Below are 16,860 nucleotides of genomic sequence, written 5' to 3'. Positions count from 1 at the left end.
TATGTTTCTGTTTAAGAAATGTTAACACCTAAAGGAGTTACATTGGTTGAATAGAAAATTTATTAAATCAAACATCTAATTCCTTGATGAGTCTGAGTAAGTGAGTTTCTACTGTACATGTTCTGGTCCTGTTTAAAAAGCAAAGCAGGCTGACTTTTTGAAATCATGCTGTAATCTTCACCCTTAGAAAAGTCATTTGTAACATTATCTTAAATTCCTTTTGAATAATAGCATTAGTCTTTTCTCTGTGTTCTATATAATAAAAAAGACTTTTTTTCACCTATTGTGTATCATCCTGTAGATTCATTATCATATAGTTTGCCTAACAGTTTTGTCCAGCCCTTATTTCAACAGTGTTTGGGTTCCTACTTTGTGGCAAGTTAGAACGAAGGTAATATCACTGGGCTGGGTAATTAATCTTTAGCCCACTGTACAGTGTTGGCTGCCATGAGCCCCTCACCGTGAGAAGGTGGCATAAAACATACAAAATGGCTATTTGATACAGTTTTTCTCAAGGAATTGGTAGTTGGGCATAAGTACCTTATAATTGGGTATAAGTTCTTTCCTCATCAAATTAGATCACCAGCAAACTATCTAGTTAGACCATAGCTGCTTGCCCCCCACAGAAAGCATTCACTAAGACCTTGACTTGTTAGAGGAGAGAGATTTTTCGGTGACCATGTGAAGAATACTTTTGCATTTGTTTTCTCACTTTTATTAAAGGCATTCTCTGTTTGTTCCTTGTACCCTTTACAAAACTTAATACCAGAAAAACACATGATCTCTTGGAAACTGGGTATAATTACTTCCAATACTGAGTGAAAATGATATAATTCAGTATGTCAGCTGTGAGATCTAACATCTCCAGGATTGTCACGATGTAAAGCTCTCACGATTTACATGCATGTTTCTCCTGTCGTGGTTTGGCTTTCTTTCTTCTTTTACAGCCTTATTTAATGAATATTTTTTACTCAAAGCTTACTCATGCCTCATTTTGGAAGAATATAGGATTGGAAACTAAAATAAAAATGATAGAATAATTTGAGTGTCTGTATAAATACCCATTTGGCTGTAATCAAGTGTGTGCATTCATAGTCAGCTGTGCCTTTGAGCACATCACGAGGCAACACCTCCAATGTTTCAAAGTGTTATTCTTGAAGGGTCGTAATAGTGATCTTTCCCACCCCTTCGTCATTCCCCAAACATCATTATGACGATGAAAACATTTTCCTCTATTAGTGGTTAGTTAGAAGGTCTTTCTGTGTCATTGCTGAATATCATCAGGTGTTGAAATGGCTGCTGTCTGTAATCATACTGTCGTTTCAGTTTGTATAGCATTTTCTTTTTTTTGGCCTCCATAATTGCTTCAGGGTCTTGGCATAAAACTGAACACCAGCATTCATTCCTTCTGCAGTGGGGAGTGGGAAAGGGGAAGATTAAGCTACAGAGTGGTCCTGGAAAAGGTAGACCTTTTAAAGAACAGGACGACTTGCTGTTTCACTGACTGACACTTAAGCCTGAAGGGGAATCCAAAAAAAAAAAAGCAACTTTAAACTTAGAAAAGGAAGGTGAATGTGTATTATATCAGGTTTCTGGCATGCAGCTGTGTGTGTCAAGGTGGAAAAAATTAACATTTCAAACTTGGTTGAGTTATCAGAGCATGTAAATTAATGCCCAAAAGCAAAATTTACATTGTTTTAATCTTAATTACTGATAACTTCATTACTTTCTGTATATTGACATGTGAAACATAAGCTTTTAGTTCTGCCTCTTCGTTTTTGGTATGCTTATTTGTTTTAATTATGTGAAGCATAATTATAGAAAAAAATTTTAAGTTCTTCATTGATGGTAAATGCTATCATTAAATACACAGTTTTTATACAGTAAGAACCTGTCCCATAGAGAGCTATCTCCTTTTTTATTTTTATGGTATATTGAGGTTATTATATTTTCTAAGATTAATTGTCTGGAACTCATCAGATTAAGTTTTAGCAAATCATGGTAACTTAAAATAATCCATAAGTACCTTAATATCAGAGGTGCGCAGTTATTTTTGCTGAACTACCATGGCTAAATGTATCAAAGCAGATGATTCCCAGACTTAAAATGTTTAGCCTCTAATTAGTATATGCATTTCAGCTATGCATTTCTCAACTTCTAATTGATTTATCAGTGAAATAAATCTTTGCAAGTTTCTGGACCCTGCAAATTTTGGGAGCCCCAAATCTCACAGGCTAGGAGAGGAGTATTCCAGCTTCACAGAAAACTGAATGCCATTTGAGCATTCACTTATTCATTCACTTATCAAATATAATGAAGCACTACTATGTACTGTTGCAGCTGCAGGGGATATTAAGGTAGATAAGAAACAGGTGCCCTTAAGGGACCTATGTTGTTGCAGGGAAAAGAAACTTAAATATACATAATTGTAATACACAGTGCTCTAAAGAAGCATGTGCAAGGCACATTGTTGCCCCAAAGGTGTAAGTGATCTACAACTGGGTGCCCTGGTCCATGTCTCCTCTCTGGCTTCTGTGGTGGTGCTTTCGTCCTTCCTCAGTTGCCTCAGTTAGTGAAGAGGAGAGTTAGGAAAATTAGTTAGCTTTAATTGAGCTAGAGAAGAAGTTCCAAGGGATGCTCAGGGCAAAAGTTCCTTGAATTGGAGCCAAGGTTCTCTGAGCTCCCTGAGCTGAGATTTAATGTGGGTAGAGGGTTACCTCTTCCTTTGTGACCTACTTTAGATGTGTTTGTTTTCATCGATTTTAGTCACTCCTGCATGTTGAGCTTTATAAGCTCAGGGACTGCATCTGTTTTTTTTGTTGCTGTTTGTTTTTTAACTAAGGACTTAAAGAATCAAGTTTTGTGTTGGGTCCAGGGCACTTAACACAACGCAAATTTATAGATGGCTTAGCTGGAAGGCTCTTTTTAGTTAGGTGCCAGCACTTCAGTATTGTAAGGGCATTTCTTAAGATGTGATGTGAAGATGGATGAGATGGAGGGAAAAAAAAAGAGATTAAGGAAAGAGTACGTTTTTCCTTTATTTATTTTTCTTTTTTACTCAGAAAAACTGAAGGAAGAGGAAGGAAAGCAAATAGTGGAAGGTAGAAATAGGCTGGGAGGTAGCTTTTGTTAAAACATGCAGGGTGGGCTTCCCTGGTGGTGCAGTGGTTGAGAGTCCGCCTGCCGATGCAGGGGACACGGGTTCGTGCCCTGGTCCGGGAAGATCCCACATGCCATGGAGCAGCTGGGCCCGTGAGCCATGGCTGCTGAGCCTGCGCGTCCAGAGCCTGTGCTCCACAGCGGGAGAGGCCACAACAGTAAGAGGCCCGCGTACCACAAAAAAAAAAAAAAAAAAAAAACCCATACAGGGTAATTCATTAGGTTGCAAGTGCCTGGGGATCAGAAGTACTTTAGGGGTACTCTGGTCAAGGAAGTGATTCAGACTCTGCCACGGACAGCTTGGCGACAACACATGACTTTCTGCTTGTTTGTCTCTAGTCGTCGATTAAGTTAAAGATCTTGGTAATATGTAGAATCCTTTGTATATATTTAGGCTACAAAGATTTAGTTGAATTAAGTCCATCTCTCCTATGATTTGCTCCTAATTAATTCTCAGTATTTCATTATAATGTCCTTAGTCTCTAATTTATTTTTTATCAGTAATTTTTAATTGAAGTATAGTTGGCTTACAATGTTGTGTTAATTTCTGTTGTACGGCAAACTGATTCGGTTATACATACATATACATTCTTTTTTATATTATTTTCCATTATGGTTTATCATAGGATATTGAATATAGTTCCCTGCTACACAGTAGGACCTTGGTGTTTATCCATCCTACGTATAATAGTTTGAATCTGCTAACCCCAAACTCCCAATCCTTCCATTCCCCACTCCCCCTTCCTCCCTTGGCAACCACCAGTCTGTTCTCTATGTCCGTGATTCTGTTTGTTTCAAGATAGGTTCATTTGTGTCATATTTTAGATTCTACATGTGTTATCATATGCTGTTTGTCTTTTTCTTTCTGACTTCACTTAGTATGATAATCTCTAGTTGCATCAGTGTTGCTGCAAATGGCATTATTTCGTTCTTTTTTGTGGCTGAGTAATATTCCATTGTATATATGTACCACATCTTCTTTATCCATTCATCTGTCAATGGACATTTAGGTTGTTTCCATGTCTTGGCTATTGTGAATAGTGCCACTATGAACATTAGGGTGCATGTATCTTTTTGAATTATAGTTTTGTCTGACTATATGCTCAGGAGTGGGATTGCTGGGTCATATGGTGATTCTATTTTTAGCTTTCTAAGGAACCTCCATACTGTTTTCCACAGTGACTGCACCAACTTACATTCCCACCAACAGTGTGGGAGGGTTCCCTTTTCTCTACACCCTCTCCAGCGTTTGTTATTTGTAGACTTTTTAATGATGGCCATTCTGACCGGTGTGAGGTGGTACCTCATTGCGGTTTTGATTTGCATTTCTCTGATGAGCAGTGTTGAACATCTCTTCATGTGCCTATTGGCCATCTGTATGTGTTCTTTGGAGAAATGTCTGTTTAGGTCTTCTGCCCATTTTTTGATTGGGTTTTTTTGTTGTTGTTGAGTTGTATGAGCTGTTCGTATATTTTGGAAATTAAGCCCTTATGGGTCACATCGTTTGCAAATATTTTCTCCCATTCTGTAGGTTGTATTGTTTATGGTTTCCTTTGCTGTGCAAAAGCTTGTAAGTTTGATTAGGTCCCATTTGTTTATTTTTGGTTTTATTTCTTTTGCCTTGGGAGACTGCTTAGTCTGTAATTTAAAAAGACAGGTAAGAGTTGAGTTTTTGCTAAATCTGTACAGAAATACAAGTCATTCTGCGGGTCAGAATTAAGATAATGTATTATTTGTGATGTTATAAGCTATTGTTATACTAGTATCTGCCACTATCCCCAGTCATTCTTATGTGTTGAAAGTCAAACACCACAGTTGCCTGTTGCAGTGGACACAGCATGCTATTAGTTCATTAATGATCATTCTTAGTCTGGCTTTTCAGATTTATTTAACGATGCACAGACTTGAAGAAAAAAAATTAGTTCTACTCTTCTCCAAAGTGTAAGAGCTCATTTTATTGACCTTTTTGTAAACTAGATGCTTTCTGATGCAGCACCTGGAAAACTGAGAATTGTCCATGGAGATGTCTTGACATTTAAGATAGAAAATGCTTTTCCAGAAAGTCTCAAAAGACAGTGGGAGGATGGTAAGTGACTTTGGGTTGGTTTTCTTATTTTCTTTTGTAATTATTTAGATCACAAATATTTATGTTATTTATTATACATTATAAATGTTTATTATATATTTATATTAAAAATTAAATGACTAGAATTAAATAGGTAATGCGCATTGCAATTTTTTTCTGCTTTTCCACTTTGTTCCAAAGTAAGATAAAGTAATTTGATTTTATAATTCTAATTTATTTACCCGATATTTTTCAAATATTTTGGGTTCTGTTCAAATAAACTTTCTATTTTTATGATACCATATAAGGATGGAATGAACTATAAAGTGTTACTTTTTCCAAGTGGTGAAAAAAGAAGTGTTTTAGTGAACCAAGCTGTACCCACACCTTTCTAACTTTATTTCCATTGTCTTTCACATTCAATGACTAATCAAGGTGCTCTTCATTCACAGACAGTGTTTACCGGGTACCTGCTATGTGCCAGCTCTTTGGAATACGTAGATAAATGGGGTGTGTTTATTGCCCGTAAAACCCCTCAACACCTGGAGGAGCGATTCTGGCATGCCCCCACGGCTGCCCCCCTTGTCTCTGGCCGCCGCACGCCAGGCTCCCACTGTCCTCTTCTCGGCACCAGCCTTCAGGTTTCTGCCTGCCCAGCCCGTCACAGACACAGTGACAACCGACCTAACTGCCTGCTTCAATCCATCTCAAGTTCCCTGGCATTAATCTGACTGTTACTCTCTTATAGACTATTTCTCTGCTCCTGTCTTCCTGATACCAGGCGCTCCTATTCCTCCTTTTACATTGTTGGGAGCTTTCTCTAAGTATTCTTTGCTGGTGGTTATTTTTCCAGCCACATCTTACATGTTGTTTCTGAGCTGGGGGGGGGAGGGGTGGAACCTGCTGTTCTCATGCAGCAGGTTTGCCTGGATTACTCCTCCCCTGTGGTTTCACTTACCATGTATATACTGCACACACTTAATCTTCACGTCCAGCCTGCATCCCCTGCCTAGGTATCTGACAGCTTCATCTGGGTGCCCCATAGGAACTTTGACCTCATCATGTCCAAAGCAAATGATCTTTTCCCTCAAACCAGTTCTTTTTCATATTTTTCCTAAGCCAAAACCTGAAGACTTTGACTGAATAGTAATTAGGTAGGATTTTTTTTCCTTGATAATTCAAAGCGGATTGTGAGAAAACATTGCTTCTGAAGAATAAATGGACTGGAAAATACTCAGCCATGTCTTTTTGTATATTTTTGTTTGATGCTGTTAATATCCAGTTTGATTTTACTCTTAGCTAAAATTGTATTCAGAATATATTGATGAAATAATCATTCCAAGTTTTTTTTCTTATGCCAACCAGATCCTCCAAATGTACATATTATTGGAAATCTGCCTTTTAGTGTATCAACTCCACTGATTATCAAGTGGCTTGAAAACGTTTCTCAGAGAAATGGACCTTTTGCTTATGGCAGAACCCAGATGACTTTGACTTTTCAAAAGGAAGTGGCAGAGGTAAGTTTTAACTTTTTCTGGCTATTTTATCATGTGATCAAATTACCAAATAAAACAAAAAGAATGTGATAATTTGGAGTTGAGAAAGGGAAGGGGGCTGCATGTCTTATTATTCAATAGATAGACTTTGATTCAGCTAATAAGCCTGCTAGGCATTCCCATGGCTGGAGTGTTTCAAGTTTCTCTCTCTAGAAGATAAACCCTCAGGGCAGATGAGAGCAGTTTTTGAAGTGCAGAGGTTTAAGGAGGGAGTCTGTAGACTATAAGCATTTTTTTTAAAATTTCATTATGACATATAAATACAAAAGAGTATATAAGGTATATGCATGGCTTTGTGTATGTATGGCTTAATAAAAAGAACATATGAATCTCTGCCACCCAAGTCAATAATTAACTTATAAACATCTTTGACACCCTCTTGTATACCTCATTCTGATTACATCTCCTGTCCCCCACCTGCTACCAAGATAATCTATACCATGAGTTTGTGAATTATTATTCCCTGCATAGTTTATCGCATAGATTCTTATCTGTAGAATTAATATACTTTAGTTTTGTCCATTTTTTAACTTTATACAGGTGGGTTCATACAACGTGTATTCTTTGTATTCTTTGTATCCTGATCTGCTCATGTTCATAGCTGTAGTTTATTTGTACAGCTATTTACTACCCACTCTTTGACTATTTATCTGTCATTTATCTGTCCATATTCCTGTTTTGGGACCTGCATTAGTTTCAGTGTTTCATTATCACAAACAACTGTCATGAACGTTCCTATTTTGATGTCAACTGGTGCACATAGGCAAGATTTATTTAGGGTATAAACCTGAAAGTGGCAATGCTGGATCATTCTGCAGCTTTAAATTTACCACTCTTTTCTGCAGTGTCTAATCCGTTGTTAATTTTACTCAGTTTATTTTTCATTTCAGATATTGTATTTTTATCTCTAAAAGTTTCATTTGAGTCTTATTATATCTTCCCTTTCTCTCATTATGTTCATGCTTTCCTCGGCATCCTTATGCATATGTATAATATCTGTAATAGCTATTTTAAGATCTTTGCCTACTAATTTCATTACCTCTGTCATTTCTGTACTTTTTTACCAGTTGACTTTGCCCACCCTCTTTGCTATGGGTCCCGTTTTTCCGCTTCTTTGCAAGCCTGATAATTTTTGACAAGATATTGGATATTCTGAGGTTCTTGGTTTTTTAATGTTGGGGATGCTTCTGGCATCTAGTGGATAGAGGTTAGGGATGATGATAAACATCCTTCAGTACACAGGACAGTCCCCCACAGCAAAGAATTACTCAACACTAACCAGCCCAAAATGTCAATAACGCCACAGTTGGAAAAACTTTGTTTTAGATTATTTGGCTGTAAAATCCATCACAAAAATTAGGACCCTTTTGTGTTTGTTAGAAACTCTAAGATGACATCCTCTTTTTCCTAAGGTCCTAGTCGTCTCCTCCTCGTGACTCTGTTAATTCTCTTCTGTTGGTTTGAATTGAGGCCATGCTAATAGTTCTTCTTATTTTCTCAGCTTTTGGATTTGTCCTTGGTTTTTCTTTCTCAGCTGACATGATTATTATGGTATTTCTGTTCTTCAGTAACACAATAGAAATACAAAATACTATGTACTCTGATTCTTTGGGGGGAAAGAGCAAAGGAACAGAGGCTGAAGAGGTGGGATAACATTTTCAATGACTCAGTGTCAGTTGTGCTTATTAATAATAGTGTTGCTTCCACTTAACCGTATGCAATTATTTTTCTTTAACAAAAAGTTGATTTTAGTATTAATATTGAGAAGAGTTTATATTGAGTCTGTAATTAACGGAGTGCTTTAGAAGTGTAGATAACACTGCTCCTCTGATTTTTGCAAGTGAAAGTTTCAATGGGAGACTAAGCAGCGTTCTCTTATGTAACCTCTGTTTGTTCTTGACACTGTCATGTTTGTAATTTTGTATTTAGCCACAGAAAGCACTTTTAAACATTTGCTTGGCTTGGCTTTGTGAGTTACAGAACAGAAACGAGCGTGTTCCTCTTAAGACTACAGGGTGTAAATTTAAGAATTCAGCTCACACATTACGAGGCGTGTAGACAGTTTAAAGTTAACAGCTCATAAAATAGAAGCAGACTGTGTAGCAATAAATGAGACCTTAACAAATCTCATAGATGATGAAACTGAGGTTCCGAGTAGTTTAACATCTTCCACAGGTTGTGGAGCTAGTTACAGGGAAAGCTGAACTTGAACACAGGTCATATGTTTTCTGCTGAAGTCACGATGTTCACGTTCTTTCTGTGGCCAGACCTGTGGTCTCTTCTTTCTGGGTCCAGCATCAGCCTCTTCATCTCCTGCCACCTCCAGGGGACCCTGGCTGGTGAATGGTCACATCCCTGGCGGGGAGGAAATCACCTCTCCATTAATTATCTAGTTCTCATCGTCCCTGGTGTTTGGCTGTGCAGCTTCTCAAGAATAAGCCTAATTTTTCTATTTGTACTTACGATTATTTTAGATGAATAGGAAAATAAATAACACTGTCCTTGTGAATTCTTGGACCCATTGTTTTTCTTATATTCAATCAGAATTTTTTAAAAGCTTAAGGGTTAAGAGTTTTTCTTTTTACTGAAAAATTACCTGGTTTGATTCCCTGGGCTGTTGCTTTTCAAATCTATCCTGTGATGGAGTTTGAATTTTCATAGCTTTACCTGTAATACATCTATCAAAGAAACATCAATTCATGTTTGAATGGTTGATCGACCGTTTAACTCTTATGCTAGCGTTTAATGCAATCTTTTTGCAGAGCTTTCTGGTTTGTGGCTTGAATTTTTCCTTAATAAATTAGGGACAGGTATGTGTGCTGCTTTCTTCTAAGTTATAAGATATGATTCACATATTTTCATCTCCACAGCCTGTGTGTGTATTTGCTACAAAGATTGGATGGGTTACGTTGGATAGGTGTCTATCAGGACACCCCTTCCCCTGGCATAACTGGATACATAGCACTCTAGGTGAAATACATTGTACTTAAATGTGTCTTTATAGCAAATTAGCTTACCGTCCATGCCTCCCTGGTTTGCTTTTTGGTTAAAGTGATTTTTAAATTCTCTTCAGTGGGAACACACCTTTCAGATGTAAAGTAAAATACTGGAAGAAAATCCAGGATGAGATCATTTAAGTCTGGGCATTTCTTTTGGTTTATTTTCTAATTTTGTGATTATGTTCATGCTGCATTTTAGTTTTACACAACTGCTTTGAATGGTGCCAGTTTGCACAATGCATTTTAAAAATTTTGAATCTTACGCCAGTGGTAAAGTTCCTTTTTTCTTTATAAAGAGCTAGAAATATTTTTGACCGTTTGATCCATAAGCTCATTCTTTAACTTAAATCTGTACTTCCATTATTTGTCTTTGTTTTTGATATTTGCATGAGAATATGTACAGTTCTCGGCTTTACATTTTAGAAGGGAAGAATTTATTTTGTTATATGTACTGTAGCAACTCATCACTTGTCTTAACTTGACTTCCCGGTAATTTTAACTGTCCAAATACAGACAAGAGCCAGGTAATCTAAAGTAAAAAGGGTTGAGATGAGGGATGGCTTCTAAGTAACAAAATATGCTACAAAATCTACGGTTAACTTTGCCCATAGGAAATTTTCTCAGCATCTCAGATTAAAGCCTATTTTTAAATCTTACCTAAGGCAAAGCTTTTACAAGCCAAATTATGTGGTGTTCATGCCCACAGCTGGTTAGAAGCAGCAAAGTAAAAGGGACTATTAGAGTTTGACACATGACAGTGAAGCAGGAAAGAGAAACACCCAGCACAGTAAATATATTGGGTTGGCCAAAAGATTCCTTCGGTTTTTAAGTAAAAATAAAAGACACATTTTTCATTTTTACCAAGAACTTTATTGAACAATGTACTCTACTACCTTCTGCCATTTTTCAGGCAACTTCACAACTCCATCTTCCCAAAACTTTTTATCTTTTTGAGCAAAGACCTGTTCCAGGTGCCTTTTACAGTCTTCCAAGGAATTGAAATTTTTTCCATTAAGAGAATTTTGTAAAGACTGAAGTAATCGGAAATCCAAAGGTGCAATGCCTGGTGAATATGGCGGAGGAATCAGAACTTCCCAGCCAAGCTGTAACGGTTTTTGCCTGGTCATCAGAGAAACATGTGGTCTTGCATTGTCCTGATGGAAGATTATGCATTTTCTGTTGACTAATTCCAGACACTTTTCATTGAGCGCTGCTTTCAGTTGGTCTAATTGGGAGCAGTACATGTTGGAATTAATCGTCTAGTTTTCTGGAAGGAGCTCACAATAGAGGACTCCCTTCCATTCCCACCATGTACACGACATCACCTTCTTTGGATGAAGACCAGCCTTTGGAGTGGTGATGGTTCATTTCGTTTGCCCCACAATCTCTTCCATTCCACATTATTGTGCAGTATCTACGTTTCATCACCCACCACAATTTGTTTTAAAAACGGAGCATTTTCATTACATTTAAATAGAGAATTGCATGCGGAAATACAGTCAAGGTTTTTTTCACTTAACTTATGTGGTACCCAAACAACAAAGCGTTGAACATAACCAAGTTGGTGCAAGTGATTTTCAGCACTTCATTTGTATGTGTCGAGTTTGTTGGCTAGCTCCTGGGTGGTATAATGTTGAGTTCTCAGTTAATTTCTCGATTTGATCGCTATCAACTTCAGCTGGACTACCTGACCGTGGAGCATCATCCAGCGAGAAATCTCCAGCACGAAACTTCACAGACCACTTTTGACACATTCGATCAGCCACAGCACCTTCTCCATACACTGGCACAAGTCTTTTTTTTGCGTTTCATTTCCGTTTTTACCTTTCTTGAAATAATAAAGCATAATATTCAGAAAATGTCGCTTTTTTTCTTGAATCTTCAATATTAAAATGGCTACGCAAAAATTTACCAATTTTGATAAGGCTTTTTCAGTGCACACTGATATGACAGCTGTCACAGTCTAACAAATCTGTTTCGAATGTAGTTAGAGACAGCTGAGTGCTACTAGAGCCATCTTGCGGGGGGGGCGGTGCGGGGGCACAAATGAACTTTTTGGCCAACCCAGTGACTCAAAAAGCGCTCCGTCTTTGACTGTTTAGTAGTACGGCACAGCACAGGCATACCTGGCCCCAGGATTATTCCAGTAATTGTTGGTATTTGTAATGTTGACTCTATCATTCAAAAGAGATTTAGAATGTCCAGGGAGTTCTAAGAACGTAGAGAAGCAGGCTACATTTTAGAGAAATAAGTATGCCTAATTGTTTTATCCACCACTCAGCTTTGTCCAATCTTAATATACTGCCATATTTTTCATATCTTTTTAAGAAATAAAATAGGTATGTTTGGAGCCCTCTTCTATCCCCCTTTTCCCTCCTATGAATTGAACTGTCTTAAAATTGATATTATGCCCATGAACATGTTTTGCTTGCTCTACAGATATAGATAGATAGATATACACATGCACATAGAGAGTAAACAATAAGAAATAATCTTTTGAAGTTATTATGTGAGTGGAGTCATACTGTACATATTTTCTGTCCGTTATTGTTTACTCTGTTTGGGACTTAGTTGGTGTCTCTTGTTATTCACTGTAACTATTGTTTAGCATTCCATTGTCAGAATTACCACAGTTTATTCACCTATGATGGGCCTTTATGTTTTTCCACTTTTTTTTGCATACTACATATAATGTTGCAGTGAATATCCCGGTACATATCTCCCTGTGAAGCAGGTCTCTGGGATATATTCATAGAGGTAGACCTAAAGGATCATAAGGGTTTACCCAACTTTAGCTTTGCCATATATATTGCCAGATCATAGGCCACAGTGCTTGTGCCAGTTTCACGTCTCACTAGCGGCACATGGGAATTCCTGCTGCTCCATATTGTTGCCAGTATTAGATTCTGTCAGGTTCTTTTTCTGTTGTTTAAATTTTGTTCATTTCATGAATATGAAACTGTATCTCATATGGTTTTAATGTGCAGGTCCCTGATCTGTAATTTACTTACGCATAGTTTATGGTTATGGTTCATTGGGGTTGCTCTTACCGTATTTCTCATCATATTTTCTGTTAGTTGTTTATCTTTTGATTATGGAGCTATAGGAGTTTCTTCTGAGCACTAATCCTTTGTCAGATATCAGTTTCAGATACCTTGTCTCAGTCTGTGCCTTACCTTTATAGTGTTTTTATTACACAGAAGTTTTTAATTTAAATAGAACAAAATACATCAGTCTTTTCTTCTGCTTTTTCATTATTAAGAAATTCTTCCTTACCATGGGGGTCATAGATATTTACTTATAAAAATTAAAAATTTTTCACTTCCTGTTAATTCACTTGGAATTTATTTTTGGTTGTGATGTGAGATATGGACCTCCATTGTCCTCCTTGTAGATCCCTGTTTATACCAGTATTGCTGAAGGATCCTTCCTTTTCCCACTGGCAGCTGCTACCTCACATCTGTCACAGTTCAAATGTCCACATGTGCTTGGGTCTCTTTCTAAGGTTTTTGTTCCATTGGTCTGTCTGTACCTCTAGCAATACCATACTGCCTTAATTTTGATATCTGGCAAGGCGAGTCCCCCCCACCTCATCTCCACACAGCAGCCCCTGCCCACTGTTCCCCCAGTTCCTGATGTTCTTCAGGAGTATCCTGGCTGTCTTGGCCCTTTGCTTTTTTATATGAAATTTTTATGGAATTTAAAGTTCTTTCTAAAAATCCTTTTGGGTTATTGGTTGAAATTGTATTTATGAGTTAATTTGAATATACCTAATGTTAAAATAAAAATGTTTGGGGCTTCCCTGGTGGCGCAGTGGTTGAGAGTCCGCCTGCCGATGCAGGGGACACGGGTTCGTGCCCTGGTCCGGGAAGATCCCACATGCCGCGGAGCGGCTGGGCCCGTGAGCCATGGCCACTGAGCCTGCGCATCCGGAGCCTGTGCTCCGCAACGGGAGAGGCCACAACAGTGAGAGGCCCGCGTACCGCAAAAAAAAAAAGTTTGGGTGCTTAAGAGAATAAATTCCTAGTTTTTTGTAAAAATTAGTTGCAAAAACAGCCAATTCGTCAATAGTTCTGAATATTCAAGGTTTTATTACATTTAAGTAAAGAAAAGCACACCACTGAAAATGTCCATGCAGATATTGGGGTAGTTCATAAAATTAAAGCATCTTTAGTTCTTCATTATTCTTGCTAACTTTTTCATTTATCAGTACTTATTGATTACTTGTTTCATGCAGTGTCTTCTACATAATATAACAGTGGTTTGAAAATCCCAACAGCCAGTGGTAGGGAAGTTTTCTTATATGATTTTTTTGAGTGCGCTGTATATGATATAATTCACGCTTCTTAGATGTACCTCAGTTAGTACTGGAGGAAAATATTCTCCATGTTGGCTTTGTATCATGTCAGATAGCCTATGCTTTTAAAATTTATCTCAGAAAATCTACCTAGTGTTCATAGATAATGAATGAATTACTTGCTAAAATTCCTTTGTGTCCTTGTGCAGAGACTTACAGCCAGTACAGGAAGCAAGCAGCGTAGTCGCCTCTCCATCATGGCCCAGTACCTCTGCGACGTTCAGCACATCTTGACGATCCCAGGTCAGGCTTTCATCCCCAAACCGGAGGTGAGTTTCTTTTTGTTTGTTTTAGCATACCAGAATTAGGATTTTAATTGTAATCTTTGCTCCTGTGAGGATATGTCATAGGAAATTATCTCTAGAATCTGACCTTATCTGCACACCGTACCACACCTTTTTCTTTACCTCTCCTAAATGAGAACCATAAACATCACAGTATGAATCGTTCTTATTCTAATTTTTCTTCTCCTTCTATAGTGTGACCAAATGTCTAGGTTTATCCATGTTGCCCTGGTGGTGCTATTATCATTATTATTATTATCCCCTTTTACCCTTAAAAGTATCCCAGTATTTAAGATGAGTTTTATGGTCACCCAATACTCAAAAAAAGAAATCAGTATTTCTTTGTGATTTCTGATGGAGACTTCTAACTAAAGTTACATCAAACATTATCTGTTTATTTTTATTGAAATATATTTGACATTTAACATTGTATAAATTTAAGGTATACAACATGTTAACTCGGTACATTTATATATTGTAATATAGTTGCCATTGTAGCAATAATTGGCACCTCTATCTTATTACATAATTATCCTTGCTTTTTGATAGTTGAAATAATTAAGTTCTAGTCTCTTAGCAAGTTTTATGATAATACAATATTGTTTATATTTACTGTGCATTATATCTCTAGGGTTTATTTACGACTCATTGTAAGTTTGTACTTTAAACAGCTTCCTGTCCCTCCCTCCCCTGATAACCACCATTTCACAAGTCTGGCTTTTTAAAATTCCACATGTAAGTGATAACATACAGTACTTGTCTTTCTGCCTGACTTATCTCACTTAGCATAATGTGCTCAAGGTCCAGCTGTGTTGTCACAGATTGTTGTGTTGTCAGGGTGTCCTCCTTTCTTATGACTGAATAATATTCCATAATATATGTATATAAAATATACACCACATTTTCTTTATCCATTCTTCTATCGATGGACATTTAGGTTAGCTTCCCTGTCTGGCTATTGTACATAATGCTGCAATGAATACAGAGGTGCATGTATCTTTTTGAGTTAGTGGTTTCATTTTCTTCAGATAAATACCCAGAAGTTGAATTGCTGGATCATATGGTAGATCTGTTTTTAATTTTGCCAGGATACTCCATACCATTTTCCGTAGTGGCTGCACCAACTTACATTCCCACCAGCAGTGCACAAGGGTTTCCTTTTCTCCACATCCTCACCAGCACTTACCTCTTACCTTCTTGATCGCTATTCTGACAGGTGTGAGGTGATACCTCATTGTGGTTTTCATAGTATTGCCCTGATGATTAGTGATGTCGAGCATTTTTTCATGTACCTGTTGGCCATTAGGTTATCTTCTTTGGAAAAAAGTCTATTTAGTTTTTCTGCCCATCTTTTAATCAGATTATTTGGGGTTTTGTTGTTATTGAGTAGTAGGAGTTCTTTTTATATTTTGGGTGTTAACTCCTTATCCAGTATATGATTTGTAAAAATTTTTTCTCATTCTGTAGTTTGTCTTTTCATTTTGTGAAGTGTTATTTTTGCTATGCAGAAGCTCTTAAGTTTGTGGTCCCTTCTGTTGATTTTTGCTTTTGTTCTATGTGTTTTTGTTGTTATATCCAAAAAAAACCATTGCCAGGACCAAGTGGAGGAGTTTACTTCCTACTGTTTTTTTCTGGGAGTTGTGTAGTGTCAGGTCTTGTGCTTAAGTGTTTGATCCTAGAAAGGAGTCCAGTTTCACTGTGTGTGTTTATCCGGTTTTCCCAACACCGTTCATTGAAGAAACTATGCTTTCCCTATTGGGTGCTCTTGGCTCCCTTGTCAAATATTAGTTGATCATATAAGCAAGGGTTTAATTCTGGGCTCTCTATCCTGTTCATTGGTCTATGTGTCTGTTTTTGTGCCAGTAACATTACTGTTTTTTGTTTTGTTCTGTTTTGTTTTTACTGTAGCTTTGTAGTATAGTTTGTAATCGGGAAGTATGATATCTCAGAAAGTGTGATACCTCCAGCTTTGTTTTTTTCCTCAGTATTGCTTTGGCTATTCAAGGACATCTGTGGTTCCGTACAAATTTTAGAATTCTTTTTTCTGTTTCTGTAAAGAATGGCATTGGTATTTTCATGGGGATTGCATTGAATCTATAGATGGCTTTGGGTAGGATGGGCATTGTAATAATATTCATTTTTCAAATCCATGAATATAAGATGTCTTTCCATTTGTGTTTTCTTTGATGTCTTTCAGCAAAGTCTTGTAGTTTTCACTGTACAGATCTTTCACTTCTTGATTAAATTTATTCCTAAGTATTTTATTGTTTTTGATGCTATTGTGAATGGATAGTTTTATTTCTTTTCAGATGTTTCATCCTTAGTATATAGAAATGCAGTTGATTTCTGTATGTTGATTTTTGTGTCTTGCAACTTTACTGAAATTGTTGATTACTTCCAAGAGTTTTTTGGTTGAGTCTTTGGGATTTTCTATGTACAA

At 37.2% G+C, this 16,860-nt stretch overlaps 1 protein-coding gene across 2 annotated transcripts in view; it reads left to right on the top strand.

Moving 5' to 3' along the window:
- The window catches only part of TFB1M (transcription factor B1, mitochondrial), a 58,207-nt gene that overhangs the window by 12,072 nt on the left and 29,275 nt on the right, over window positions 1–16,860 (top strand). For both annotated transcript variants that reach the window (XM_079939067.1, XM_079939068.1), the window contains exons 3-5: window positions 5,137–5,245; window positions 6,590–6,741; window positions 14,286–14,405. In XM_079939067.1, the coding sequence (XP_079795193.1) occupies window positions 5,137–5,245; window positions 6,590–6,741; window positions 14,286–14,405 (381 nt within the window). The remainder of the gene's footprint in view (window positions 1–5,136; window positions 5,246–6,589; window positions 6,742–14,285; window positions 14,406–16,860) is intronic.

This window comes from Stenella coeruleoalba (genome assembly GCF_951394435.1).
Source record: "Stenella coeruleoalba genome assembly, chromosome: 12".
Lineage (NCBI taxonomy): Eukaryota > Metazoa > Chordata > Mammalia > Artiodactyla > Delphinidae > Stenella > Stenella coeruleoalba.
The sequence above is the reverse complement of the archived record's forward strand: the minus strand, read 5'-3'. Positions and strand labels throughout refer to the sequence as shown.